Source organism: Chenopodium album, chromosome 3 (assembly GCF_948465745.1).
Source record: "Chenopodium album chromosome 3, dcCheAlbu1.1, whole genome shotgun sequence".
In the NCBI taxonomy this organism is placed as follows: Eukaryota; Viridiplantae; Streptophyta; class Magnoliopsida; order Caryophyllales; family Amaranthaceae; genus Chenopodium; species Chenopodium album.
In genome coordinates this window covers 33,601-47,500 of record NC_137836.1, presented here as the reverse complement: position 1 = coordinate 47,500, position 13,900 = coordinate 33,601, and the positions used below count along the sequence as shown (strand labels likewise).

At 38.0% G+C, this 13,900-nt stretch overlaps 1 protein-coding gene across 1 annotated transcript; it reads right to left on the bottom strand.

Moving 5' to 3' along the window:
• Positions 1–4,691: 4,691 nt before the first annotated feature.
• On the bottom strand, positions 4,692–8,247 carry LOC145609527 (uncharacterized). Its single transcript, XM_081664988.1, has 5 exons — positions 8,096–8,247; positions 5,918–7,337; positions 5,757–5,817; positions 5,112–5,484; positions 4,692–4,999 (listed from the first exon to the last, which is right to left on the bottom strand). The coding sequence occupies exons 1-2, from the start codon at positions 8,144–8,146 to the stop codon at positions 6,282–6,284; spliced, it is 1,107 nt and encodes a 368-aa protein (XP_081521114.1). The 5' UTR covers positions 8,147–8,247; the 3' UTR covers positions 4,692–4,999; positions 5,112–5,484; positions 5,757–5,817; positions 5,918–6,281.
• Between the last annotated feature and the right edge of the window lie 5,653 nt (positions 8,248–13,900).

The window sequence follows — 13,900 nt, the reverse complement described above, 5'->3', positions numbered from 1 at the left end:
TATTTGCAAGGGCAAGATCTCTGAGAGATTGTAGGAGGAAATGATACAACTGCACCAGCTGCAAGCAATGCAGAAGGATTAAAGAAATGACATGTGAAGGCCGGGAAAGTAATGTATGCTCTCACTATTTCTATTGAAGATAGTTTGTTGCACAAAGTGCGAGAAGCAAAGACCCCAAAAGAGATTTGGGATAGCTTGAAAACGTTGTTTGAGAAAACAAATGACGCGAAGTTACAATACCTTGAAAATGAGCTGATGACTGTTGAACAAGGTAACATGACCGTTATCGATTATTTTTCAAAGGTGAAATCTCTTTGTCAAGAAATAACAAAGTTAGATAAGGATAATCCTATTACCGATACAAGGACTCGGAGGATTATTACAAGTGGGATACGACCAGAGTTTTGTTCACTTATCACAGCTACCCGTGGATGGGTCGAGCCACCTACACTAGAGTAGTTGGAAAATATATTGGCTAATCAAGAAACCTTAGACAAACAAAAAGGTGGATATACTGTTAAAGAAGAGGAAAAGGCTCTCTTTAGCAATAAAAAATGGGCATTGTTAAACCCCGCCCACAATCTATGGAAATCGCCCACATTTCATATGGGCATTTCCAATATTACCCGCCCTTTAAAGAAAAAACCCAAAACCCAACCCAACAAAACCCAACCCTTAAAACCCATATTTTTAAAAATTTTCTCTCTCCTCCATACTACCTCCTCCTCCATCCTCCCCTCTCCTTCCCACCGCCGGCCGACTACTCCACAAACCCTCCGGCACCGCCGCGCCGTCACTGCCGGCCGCCGCCCGTTGCCTCGCCACCGCCGCTCCACAACCGAGTCCAATCGCCGTTAACAACCCTACCAATTCTTTCTCCTATATCAACCATTAAGTCCTCCTTCTCTCGACCTCCAAATTCTTGGTCTTTGTTGCAATGGCTGGGTCCTCCACACCACCGAAGTCACAATCACGGCGGGAGACGTCACCATTTCCGGCGACAAACAAGGTAAAGTTTCGTTCTTTTTTTTTTCTTGGAATCGGGCACAAATGTTTGAAAAAAACGTTGTGCCCAACGGTAAAACATTTTTTCTAAACATTTGTGCCCATGGATAACCGTTTTTTGAAAACATTTGCACTGATGGTGCGTGTAATGTTTGAAAGATACGGTTAGACCATGAATTTAACGTTTTTGTCGCATGTTTAACCGTTCCATCAAACTTTTTTGTCGAATGGTTGATCCTTAGGTAAAATGTTTTTTTACGAAGATTTATTGTTACATACGAAACATTTTTTATAAACATTCCACCATCTGGCCTAAAGTTTAATAAAAACGTTACTTTCGCTGGTGAAATGTTTGTAAAAAACGGTTATCCTGTTGGGTAATCTTTTTTTTAAAACGTTTTGGCCGGGGGATAAAAAGTTGAAGTTCAACAATATTTGTCTATTAGAATTAATTATTTTTGAACGAATTTAAACATATTTGATAGAGAGAATTTTTTTTTAGATTTAATTATTAAATGAAGGAAATACAATTTTAATTTTGAAAATTGTACAAAATTAGTAAAAAATAATATTAAAGAAATATATTTATATATTATTTTATTTAATAATATTGTAAAATGACATTTAATAATACTTAAAAGAATAAAATTCAATAATATTTTACAAAAATTAAATATAGAAATAATATTAAAAAATAATATTGTTTTTCTTAATTAATTAATATTATAAAGTGTTTGATCGTTTTTATTTGTTTGTTTGTTTTCTTTACAGATTCCTAATTATGGCGGTAATGGTGTTGATTACAGTCATCATTTTGTGATTGATCGTGTTTTTCAGAGTTACGATGAGGCTTTCCGTTACACTCGTCCAATCGTCGTGGCTCTTGGCTTTGTGGTGCAGCTTCAGTCTCATAAGAAACAGAAGAATGGTCGTTTATCGGTGTATATTAGATGCACCCGATGGCACAAGAATGTTAGTGCTGAGAGGAACATGAGTGCGGCTTAGCGTCACGATACGAAGAGCAAAGGTTGTGATTGTCCTTTCTTTGTCAAAGCTCGGGAGATAAGTTCTGGAGGCCGGTTCACTATTGTTGTGAAGGGTGGGATTAATGGGATGCACAACCACCCCTTGATTGTTTACTGTGAGGGTCACCGATCTCTTAGCCACCTTAGCCCAGGCGCTAAGAAAGTTGTTCGGGAGATGACCAAAGCACAAGTGAAGCCATCCCAAATCTTGGTGGCCTTGAAAGATAAGTTTCCGGACGATAAAGTGGCTCAAAGGCATATATAAAATGAGCGGCAAAAGATAAAGAAAGAGAAAGCTGAAGGAAGAGATGTGGTAGACCAACTTATGCACTTAGCTGAGGAAGCCAGTTATCTTCGAGGGGTCAGGGTTCATTCCACGAAACGCCTCACTGGTTGCTTTATGGCCCACCCTGACATGGTTAACATGGTGCATACATGGCCGTACTGCATTGGTATTGACTCTACATACAAGACCAACCGATACGGCATGCCGTTTATAGAGATTGTTGGAGTCACCCCTTGTAATCAAAACTTTCTCATAGCGTATGCCATTATGAGGGAGGAGACCAAGGAGGATTATCAGTGGGTGTTGCAGAAGTTGAAGGATGACGTCCTCGGGCCCCATCTAAACCCCACCACCATCTTTTCAGACCGCGAGGCTGGTTTGCTACAACCCGTTCAGGAGATTTTCCCAGAGACATCTCACTTACTCTGCACATGGCATATCAACAAGTAAGTGATACCACATATTGAAATGTAAAAAGTCATTACTTTATTGTTTTTTTTTTATTTAATTGTTTTTTATCACTTATTATTGGTTTTTTATTCCTTATTATTTGTTTTGTTTTTCTCTTATTATTTTTTTTTTCTTTTTTCGATAATTGTAGGGATGTGGAGGCACAAGTTGCAAGAAAATGTGGAAGAGACATGAAAGCAGGAGTTGCGTTCAAGAATGGGGTGTGGAAGAGGATCATGGAATCTCAGACTGAGGATGAATACATGAGAAATGTGCGCATCATGGAAGATACATGGGTAAGAAGGCCGGCCGTGTTACAATATGTGCCCTCCACCTGGATGAGAGACCACAGGGAGAAGTTTGTTCCCGCATGGACAAACTTGGTGATGCATTGTGGACAGACTACTACTTGCCGTGTAGAGAGCCAACACTCTGTTTTGAAAATTTGGTTGGGGACTTCGACTGGTTCCTTAGATACAATTTTCAAGACGGTTCAACGAGCCACGGAAGTTCAAGTGACCAAGATTAAAGAGCTTTTGGAGAGCACTCGTCGTAGGTTTGGAGGCATGTTTATGAAGATTCCCTTTCATAACATTGTTGGTAATGTCTCCCACTACGCACAAAAACTTTTGGAAGATGAGCGGATAAGGATGAGAGGCCTTGGAAACGAGGAATATGAACGATGTGGTTGTGTCTTGCACAGTACTCACGGATTACCTTGTGCGTGTACTATACGCACTTCCATCACAAACGGCACAGGGTTGTATCTGGACATGATTCACCCATTTTGGAGGTCACTAGTGATAGGTGAAGGGGCACATATAGTTGACCAGTCCACTCAGGATGAGGCTCGCTTGAGAGAGCTTGTTGAGGAGGTTCTTCGTAGAGACCCATCCACGATTCGGAGTGCTGCTCGCGTACTTGAATCGGAGTTACATCCAGATAGTTCCGATATACATGAGCCAGTTGTTAATGAGGTGCGCCGAGGTCGTCCTAGTCACCCCCAAGGAGTTCGGAGGGGAACCGAGTTTGCATGAGCATGTTGCCCGAGAGTGTAGCCGTAGGAGACATGTGTCGCAGCCTATTCATTCACGTTGTGGTAAGTTTTGAACACCATGTGTGATTATTTCTCATAATACTATCTGCGTTTTTGTGAAACTTACCCGTGCATGGATTGGTGCAGGTATAGATTTCAACACATGGAGGTACAAGCACGATATTCCCTCGCAGATCTTTAATAACTTGGAGGAGGTCCTCGATGTGATAGGATATGGAAACTGCGGGTTCAGGTGTGTTGCCGATTGGCGTTTCGGCAATCAGGGGGAGTGGAGGTTTATTAGGCGTTTGGTGGCCAATGAGTTGGTCGCCTAACGGGCCCATAATGAGAAGATCTACTTTGATGGTGTCGATGCAGCTCTTGCGCGCATTAACTTGTATGGGGATGCTTGTGATGATAGGCATTGGACGCATACCATACAAGACATGTTTTCGATTGCCAACATTTTCAATGTTTGTGTGATGCTATATAAGGTCCTCCCTAATGGTTCTCTTGAAGCCACTGTAACTGTATTACCTTCTTACAATGAGTTAGAGGTCGATGGTCCGATCGGTGAGATTGCAATAGGGCATAGTGATCAGTATTTACATTACATATATCTTAGGCTGACAGAGGGTTCCCCCATGCCACCTATTGCATATATGTGGTTTTGGTGGCGTGATAATAGTGTGGTTGGGTGGAAGAATCAGTTTCAAGATAGGTTGAATGATTGACAAGTGCTAGTGGGTTCAAACAATCAATGATGTTGATTTTTGAATTCTTAGTATGTGAAGCACTAATTATGTAGTTACTTTTTTTTTTTAATAAATTATGTAATTACTTTGATTTTGGTTTGTAATTAACTATTATAAATGATTTTAATTCCAAATAATATAATTAAGTCGAAAAATTACAATTAAGTGAAATGAAGTGTACTTATCACAAAGTAAGCTCAAACAAAGTTTGTTATTTAAGTCCAAATAGTACATTCAAGTGCAAAAAACTAAAATAAAGTCGGAAATACTGAAATAAAGTCTACTTATCACAAAATAAGCTCAAACACTACACAACACCTCAAACACCCTCACTTCTGTGCCAATCCTCAAAAAATTGCTCGCACTTCTTGTATTTCTCACTGGTTTTGTTTGGATGTTCCTCCATGAGTCCTTGCATGCACTCCGTCGCGTAGTTCACCCACTGAAATAATTAAAGATAATAAAGTTAGTGAAATAATTCACTTTGGGATTGCAATATGGCATAGTGAGAATTATTTTTTTGCAAATAAACGAAAATACACCAAATCACATACGTAGTCCGTGCTTGTCCTAGAGACGGGACCATCAGCAGACCGCTGCGCACCGTCTGGAGTGACTCGAGGGTGGGAATAGGTCGTGAACCAGTCCATGTAGTCCTCTGTGCAATATTCTGGAGCGAATGGCTAACCGTTCTGTGAATCAATGCGTGGAACATAGCTGAAATTCAACATCTTCAATGACGATCTACTGCTCATCTGGGACAACATAGTTGGCTGGAGAACACCAACTTGTAAGACTTGGCAGACGAAGGCCTACGCACCTTCATTGGCCGGAGGATCTCATCTGGAACGTCCTGCACGTAGCCAAACTGGCGGATCACCCGATCGGGAAGGTATGGCTCGATAATGTCCCGATACACAACATATCCTACAAAATCGATACAAAATCCGTAAAAATTTCGGCAGCATCTCCCATAAAATGGGAAATCGGCAAGATTTCCAAAACCTGGGTTGAATGATCAACTGAATTTCTAACAACACATATCAACAAATTTCTCCAAAATCCAAATTTTCACCAAATTCCAAATTTTCTCCAAATGTCCAAAAACCAACAATCACCATATGTACACAACATAAGTTTGCATTTCATTAATTATGATAATAAAAACAAAAATAAAAGGTGAATGAATATGCACAAACCTGGAAGTATAGTCTTGCGGCCGAATTTCTCTGGCTAAGGAGAGTATGGCAACCAGTTGACCTGTAAATATACAAAGTGAATAAATATTAGTAAATGTGACACATGGAAATTAAAAAAAATAAAAAAAAAACATGAAAACATAAGTAGGCCATATCAATACCTCCCGAGCAGTCAACTGATCAATCCGGAGCCGGTACGACAAGACCCTCTGAAATTCCTTACCCGACTTCCCCGAATCCCATATAGCAGCACGAGGAGCATCAGGAGAAATGGCAAGACAACCACTTCTGGGCCGAAAGCAAGGAAAGTACTCATATATCCACGCCTGCAGCAAAGTGAGGCAACCTGCAATGCCAGTGCAGCCGCTCCGGGAAGCTAAACCCAGCTGGCGATAAAGGTAGGCAAGAGTCGCCGAACCCTAAGAGTACTTGCTCACTCCTCTCAAGTCATTCCTCACCTCGAGGATGTTAGCCGGCAGAAGACGATTACCACTCCTATCAGCAAACAAAGTATTCCCAAGACAGCTACCAAATATCCAATCGCCTCAATGTCAGAGGCCCTTTTCGTCGTCCAACATTTATCGAGTATTGCTGCCACAATGACTCCACCAATGTCCCACAATGGTTTCGGTTATGCCAAAAGCTCATCCTCAGTGACCTGAAGCAGCTCACAGAAATGATCTCGTAGGCCGGGTTGTCATCTCTGAAAACCTCTCCGGTCTCCGATACAAGTAAGCCATCAATGGGTATCCGAAGTATAGCAGCAACATCATGCAACAAGATAGTCATCTCTCCAAATGGAATATGGAAAGAGTTCGTATCAGGCTGCCACCTCTCAACAAATGCAGAAATCAAGGGAGCATCAATGTTTGACATCATGGCATCCGGCAGGTGAGCTAATCCACTCTGGTCAACAATCTGTTTCACCTCCTCACTCATGGACTCTACCCGCCACTTCCTTAGCTGAGCACATGTTGTGCTTCTATTATAAGTCCTAAGCGTATCCCGCTCGTGCTCGGGGCCCTTCCAAACAAGGGCGGCAATGTGAGCACCGAAACTCGGAATAACACTCCCATCAACTGGACCACCAGGCATCGCCTCCTTAACCTCCCAGCACTCATCCCTCCCTTTCCCCTTTCTCAAACGATGAGAAACAACATCCAAACCACTACCCTCTGCCTCACCAGCCCCTGAATCAACCCTAGGCTTTGCCCTCTGGAACCTACCCCTCTTGCCTCGACGCATACGCATACCAACATCAACCTGAACTCTAATAGACCCTCCGGTAGACCCACCAATATCTCCCCTGTCCTCAAATCTATCCTCACCTACACCCTGATCTAAACCAAGCACTCGATCCTGTTCCATCAATATCATATGCTCAGCCTCATCCAACTCATCATCCCCAGCCTGAGAAGCACTACCTACGTCACTCTGACTAGAACGACCTCTACCTGCCCCTCTCTCCCTCCTAACTGATGCAGTCAATCCCCTAGTATGTGCATGTCGAGGACCAGATCCCTCGACAGTCTCATCATCATTATCATCCTCAAAATCAACACTAATACGTCTTAATGGATGCTATTGATACCAAAACAAATACAAATATTAACAATATAATTTTATGAATTTAATTCAATGTTAGCTATGTTTATGTGATTTATAATTCATAAATATTAATAATATTAACAAAACAAATACAAATATTAACAATAAATATAATTCATAAATTATTATATATTTACAAATATTAACAATTTTAATAATCTTACAAAATTAAAATCATATCTCCAAATTCACCAAACTAAATTTTAATTTCATTAATTAATTAAACAAGTTTTAATTTGTAATTGCTTTTAGTTAAACTATGACAAAAAACATACAACATATCAATATTTATGCTAAAAAATATTTGTAGACATAATTATTAGGGAAAAAATAGAACCGTTTGTAAAAAACGGTACCACAAAAAAAGAAATGTCCAAAAAAAAAATTTATATCCAACGATCAACCGTGTCAAAATAACGATACCACCATAAGCCAAATGTTAAAAAAAAAACGTTTCTACCTATGATCAAATGTTTAGAAAAAACGTTTTCACCATAGGAAAAATGTCTGAAAAAAACATTACATCAATAGGTGAAATGTCCAAAAAAAAACGTTACTGGTGTGGTTCAACTGTCTAAAAAAAATGGTACCACCACTGTCTAAATGTTTTCAAAAAACATTTGATGCTAGGTTGTATTATCTCACAAAAATGGTGTATCATAGGTACTGCCATTTAAAAATAACAATAACAGCCATGTGTATGTTCGAGATTGAGGAATCGGAAGAATTACCTCCGTCGATGCCGCCGTAGTGGGCCACGACGTCCATTTATTCTTCGACATTAGAGCCTCGACACCCACAGACCTTCAACGCCACCGACTCCGTGACGAAAAGCTGATTAACAACCTTCAACAACAACTCCAACTTCAGCAACAACTCCAACTTCAACAACAAACACAAAATCGAAACATAATTTCAGATTAATTTCAGATTTCAGATTAATCAAAACATGATTTCAGATTAATCGAAACTTAATTTTTGATTAATTGAAACAAAAAATCGAAATAAATAACTAACCTTCGACGTCGCCGCCTCCTGTACGGCCACAGGGGAAAGCCCTCGCCGCCGGGGTTCCTGAAATCGCCGTCGACGCTGTGGAACTCGCCTCCAACACTGGGAATTGGCAACCGGCGATGGGAATTCGCCGCCAACAATGATAATTCGCCGAAGCTTTGCCGTCGAAGCCTGGCTGCCGCCGCCGCTTCTGGAGACCGATTCGTCCACCGGGACCTCTTGCACCGCGCCGCCGCCGCTGCTATGGGGATTGGTTTTTTCAAAGAGAGAAGAAAGAAGAGAGTTGAGGGAGAGAGGGTTGAAATGTTGAATTAGGGTTTGGGTTGGGGTTGGGGTCTGGGTAATTTGGGCGGGTCAAATTTTTTTTTTTTTTATTAAATCAATTTTAGTAAGGGTATTTTGGAATACCCTTATAAAATGTGGGCGATATTGATAAATTGCGGGCGGGGTTTAGCGATTCACTAAAAAATATTCAAATGGGCGAGAAGGTGGTTCAAAATTCAATAATGACCACAAGCCAAAACAACAGCAAGATCGTTGGCAGAAAAAGCAAACATGGAGAAGTCCTCAACAAGGGGGAGCACATTATGATCGAGGAAAAGGAATGTATAATGCACAAAGAAAGCAGAAGGAAGTTGTGCAATGCTAAAAGCAAGTGTGGTAAGAGAGGTCATTTTGCACGTGATTGTTGGAGCAAAGTGGCCGAAGGAAATATAGCAACATTTTCTGAAACTAAGAGCGAAGATGAATGGGATTTCCATGCGTTATGTACGATAAATGAAACTAATCTAAATGAAGATATGGCATAAATTGTATCCCATCACAAAGATTTAAGTTATGAGAAAGATTGGATAGTTGATTCTGGGTGTTCCAATCATATGACAGGAGACATAGAATAGCTACAAAACACAAAAAATGTCCCTGGAGCACATCATGTGATTATTGTTAACAACTCAAGATTGCCAATCACTCACATTGGCAAAACTACTATTGCGCCTCGATTTAACTCTGAAAAAGTTAAGCTGGACAATGTCTTTCATGTCGAAGGTATGAAGAAAAATCTTTTGTCAGTTTCACAAATTACATCTTCAGGTAATTATGTTGTTTATTATCCTGATGATGTTAAGATATATAAAAAGTTTAATCCACCAAGTGCACCGATTATGGAAGGACGAAGACTGAATTCTATATATGTTATGTCGGCCCAAGAAGCCTATGTCGATAAAACAAGGAAGAATGAGACGCCAGAATTACGGCGTGCGAGGTTAGGAAATGTTCACTATAACATGTTAAAGATGATGATGAAAGAAGCTTCACTTAAGGGTCTTCCCCAACTTAATGTTCGAGATGGCATTGTTTGTGCTGGTTGTCAATATGGAAAGGCACACAAATTACCTTTTCAGGATTCTAATTATAAGGCGAGACGTCCACTTGAGTTAGTTCATTCAGATGTTTTTGGACCCATTAAGCAAGCTTCAATAAGTGGTTACAAGTACATGATCACTTTTATTGATGATTATTCAAGGTACGTGTGGGTTGATTTTATGAAAGATAAGTCAGAAGCTTTTACAAAATTTGTGACTTTCAAAGAGAAGGTAGAAAAAGAACTCGGCTACAATATTCAGTGCTTGCGTACAAATAATGGAGGAGAATATACTTCTCATGAATTTAGGGATTACTTGAAGCAGTATCGCATACGGCGACAACTGACATGTCCCTATACTCCGCAACAAAATGGAGTTGCTGGAAGAAAGAATAGGCATCTGGTAGAGGTATGTCGTAGTATGTTACATGCCAAAAATATACCTGCAAATTTTTGGGCAGAGTGTATGACAACCACGGCTCATGTGATAAATCGATTGCCAAAGGCTAGGCTTGGATTTATCTCACCATTCCAGAAATTATGGAATTTAAAGCCAAATGTAAGTCATTTCAAAGTGTTTGGTTGTGTTTGCTATGTATTTGTACCAGATCACATGCGTACAAAATTTGAAAAGAAAGCAATCAGGTGTATATTCGTTAAATATGATAATCAACGAAAAGAATGGAAATGTTGTGATTCTAGCACAAATAAATGCTATGTATCCAGAATTGTAGTCTTTAATGAAGCGTCATCATGGTGGTCATCGCAAGTGATATCTTTACCAGATTCAAAAGAGATAGAAGAACAACTACAACAAAGATTAGAGAAAATTGAAGCACAGTCACGATTGAATATTGAGTCGAGTGCATCAGATGTAAGAAAAGGTTCGGATGAAAAACAAGCGGTTGAAATTGCATCAAGTGGTGATGAAACAACTAATATTCAGTCACCAAATAAATCGAAGAGCCCTTGGAAGACTGGAGTAAATCTTGAAGCTCCTAATGACCCTGAAGATAATAATAACTTACAAACTCTTCGAAGATCAACGAGACCAAGAAAACCCAATCCTAGATATGTTAATGCCGCAATACTAGATGTTGTGCCCATGGTGGAACCACTTACATATGAAGAAGCAATGAAGAGTGTTGAATGGAGGAAAGCAATGGAGGAAGAAATTAAGGCACTAAAAAAAATGAAACATGGGAATTAGTGCCTAAGCCTGAAAGTGTTCAACTTATTTCATGCAAATGGGTTTACAAATTGAAAAGGAAACCAGATGGATCCGTAGAGAGACATAAAGCTAGACTAGTAGCTAGAGGATTTTCACAACAATATGAACTTGATTATGATGAGACTTTCAGCCTCGTGGCTAAGATAACTACAGTTCGAGTATTGATGGCACTTGCAGCTAGCAAGTCATGGAAGTTATGGCAAATGGATGTGAAGAATGCTTTCTTCATGGAGAACTTGATCGTGATATCTATATGGAACAACCAAAAGGATTCACAAGTAACACACAACCATTATATGTGTGTAAACTAAAGAAGGCTCTATATGGATTAAAACAAACACCTAGGGCATAATATGACAAAATAGCAGAATTTCTAGTAGAAAGTGGATACTCAATGGAACCATCTGATTCAAGCTTGTTTGTGAAAGCTCGTAATGGAAAACTATCAATTGTTTTGGTATACGTAGATGATCTCATCATCACAGGAGACGATGAAGAAGAAATTCGTCAAGTTAGAGCTAATTTCTCTATTCGGTTTCAAATGAAAGAGCTTGGAGAGTTAAAACATTTTCTTGGCCTAGAAGTGCACAAGACCAACGAAGGGTTATTTTTATGTCAACACAAATATTCAAAAGATTTGTTGCAAAGATTCAGTATGTTAGATTGCAAACCAATGGCTACACCAATAGATGCTAACACTCGTTTATGCTCGGCAGAAGGAACATATTTAGAAAATGGAACCATGTACAGACAACTTGTTGGAAGTTTGATATATCTTACTCTAACAAGACCAGACATATCATTTGCAGTTGGAGTTGCAAGCCGGTTCATGTAAAATCCAAAGAAGCACCATTTAGAGGTTGTTGAAAGAGTTTTGAGATATATAAAAGGAACTATTGATTATGAAATTTATTACAAGAAATGTGACACCATCAAATTGACAGGATATTGTGACGCTGACCATGATACAAGAAGATCAACTACAGGCTATGTATTTAACATTGGCTCAAGTCCTATCTCATGGTGCAGTAAAAGGCAACCAATTGTATCCTTATCAAGTACAGAAGCTAAATATCGAGCTGCAGCAATGGCAACGCAAGAAAGTTCTTGGTTGATCCAATTATTAAAAGATCTTCATCAACCAGTTGATTATTCGGTGAATTTATATTGCGATAACAAGTCAGCTATATGCTTAGCAAAGAATCCTATGTTTCATGCACGAACTAAACATGTGGAAGTACATTATCACTATGTACGAGAGAAAGTGTTACGTGAGGAGATACACATGGAACATATCAATTCAGAAAATCAAGTGGCTGACATATTCACCAAAGGCTTCAACGAAATCAAATTTGAAGAATTACGAAAGAAGCTCGGTTTAAAGTCAATAACATCTTTAAGAGAAAGTTATTGACGAGGGGGAGTGTTAAAAACAATTCATCAATAACTAAATTATAAGCTATTTATAGTAAAGTTAAAAACATAATAACAAAAGTTTGTTGAAAAGCAGTTTAATATCAATTATTCATGCAAAAATCTTAGGAAAGTTATTTTTCATTTTTAGAATTATATTGTATTATATATATGCATTCATGACATTGTAAACGAATAAGTTGTATGAGAGAAAAAGTGTGAGTCATATAATAAGAAGAATATAACATAGAGTTTTTATATCATTATCCTACATTATAATCCCTTGCAAAGTCATATTTTTATTCAACAAAACCGCTACTTGAGGTAGCAGTTTGCAAATTAGTAAAACCGCTACATGATTTAGCGGTTTATATGTGAAAAGCGCTACTTCAACGGTATAGAGGGAATAAATAAAAGTTGAGCGGTATTTTGGGAATTAGAATTCTTCCCAGCATTATTGGGGGAAAGGACTCAACAAAGGGAGCATGTAATTTTGTCTTAAAATTTTAAATTCCTTTAAGACATAAATTTTGAGCTTTTTAAACATACTCATTTTCCTAATAATAACCGTCCCTTTTTTTGCCTCATCACCAAAATAAATTAAAAATTAATCGGAGTTTGTCATTTTTTATATTAGAGTAATTAGACAATATAATTAATAATTTTTCGATTAATGGTTCAAATCTGTTTTTTATTTTCATATCGCACAGAACAAAGTGAAGGACACTCTGATAATAGAATAATATCAATTAAATAAGTTATATTTGTAACAACAAATAATGTTGGTTGAATTGGTTAGACCATCCACAACAATGAAAAAAAAACTCATCATCCCTCTCTCTCTCTAACACTTTCTCACTCATCCACCTCATATTTCCACTACTCAAGATTTTTTCAATCATCCACACCACAACAATGCCAAAAAAAAACCCATCATCCCTCTCTCTCTTCTTTATCTACTATACCCCACCTTATTTTCTCTCTCTTTCATTTATTTTCTCTCTCTTTCATTTATTTTCATAATTTTCAATATTAACCCAGTTATATTAGTTGATTAATGAATTGATGCTATTATTTTATTTTTAAAACGCATATAAATTAATTTCATTTTTTTGTCGTTAATATTTTTTATTTTTAATTTTTTATTTTTTTCGTTATTAAATTGTATTTCGTTATGAAATTGTTTTTTTTTTTTAATTTTGCTACTAAATTTATGTTAAAAACATGATCGTTATTTATTTTAACATTAAATTTTCATTAATAAAATTTGTTTCATCGGTAAACATGGTACAAGCTACTGATCTACTACAAAACGAAAAACAAAGTACAACATTAAAAATAGCAAAATACAACAATAAAAATAGAAAAATACAACATTAAAAATAGAAAAATACAACATTAAATATAGAAAAATACAACATTAAAAATAGAAAAATACAACATTAAAAATAAAAAAATACAACATTAAAATAGAAAATTACAACATTAAAATAGAAAATTACAACATTAAGATAT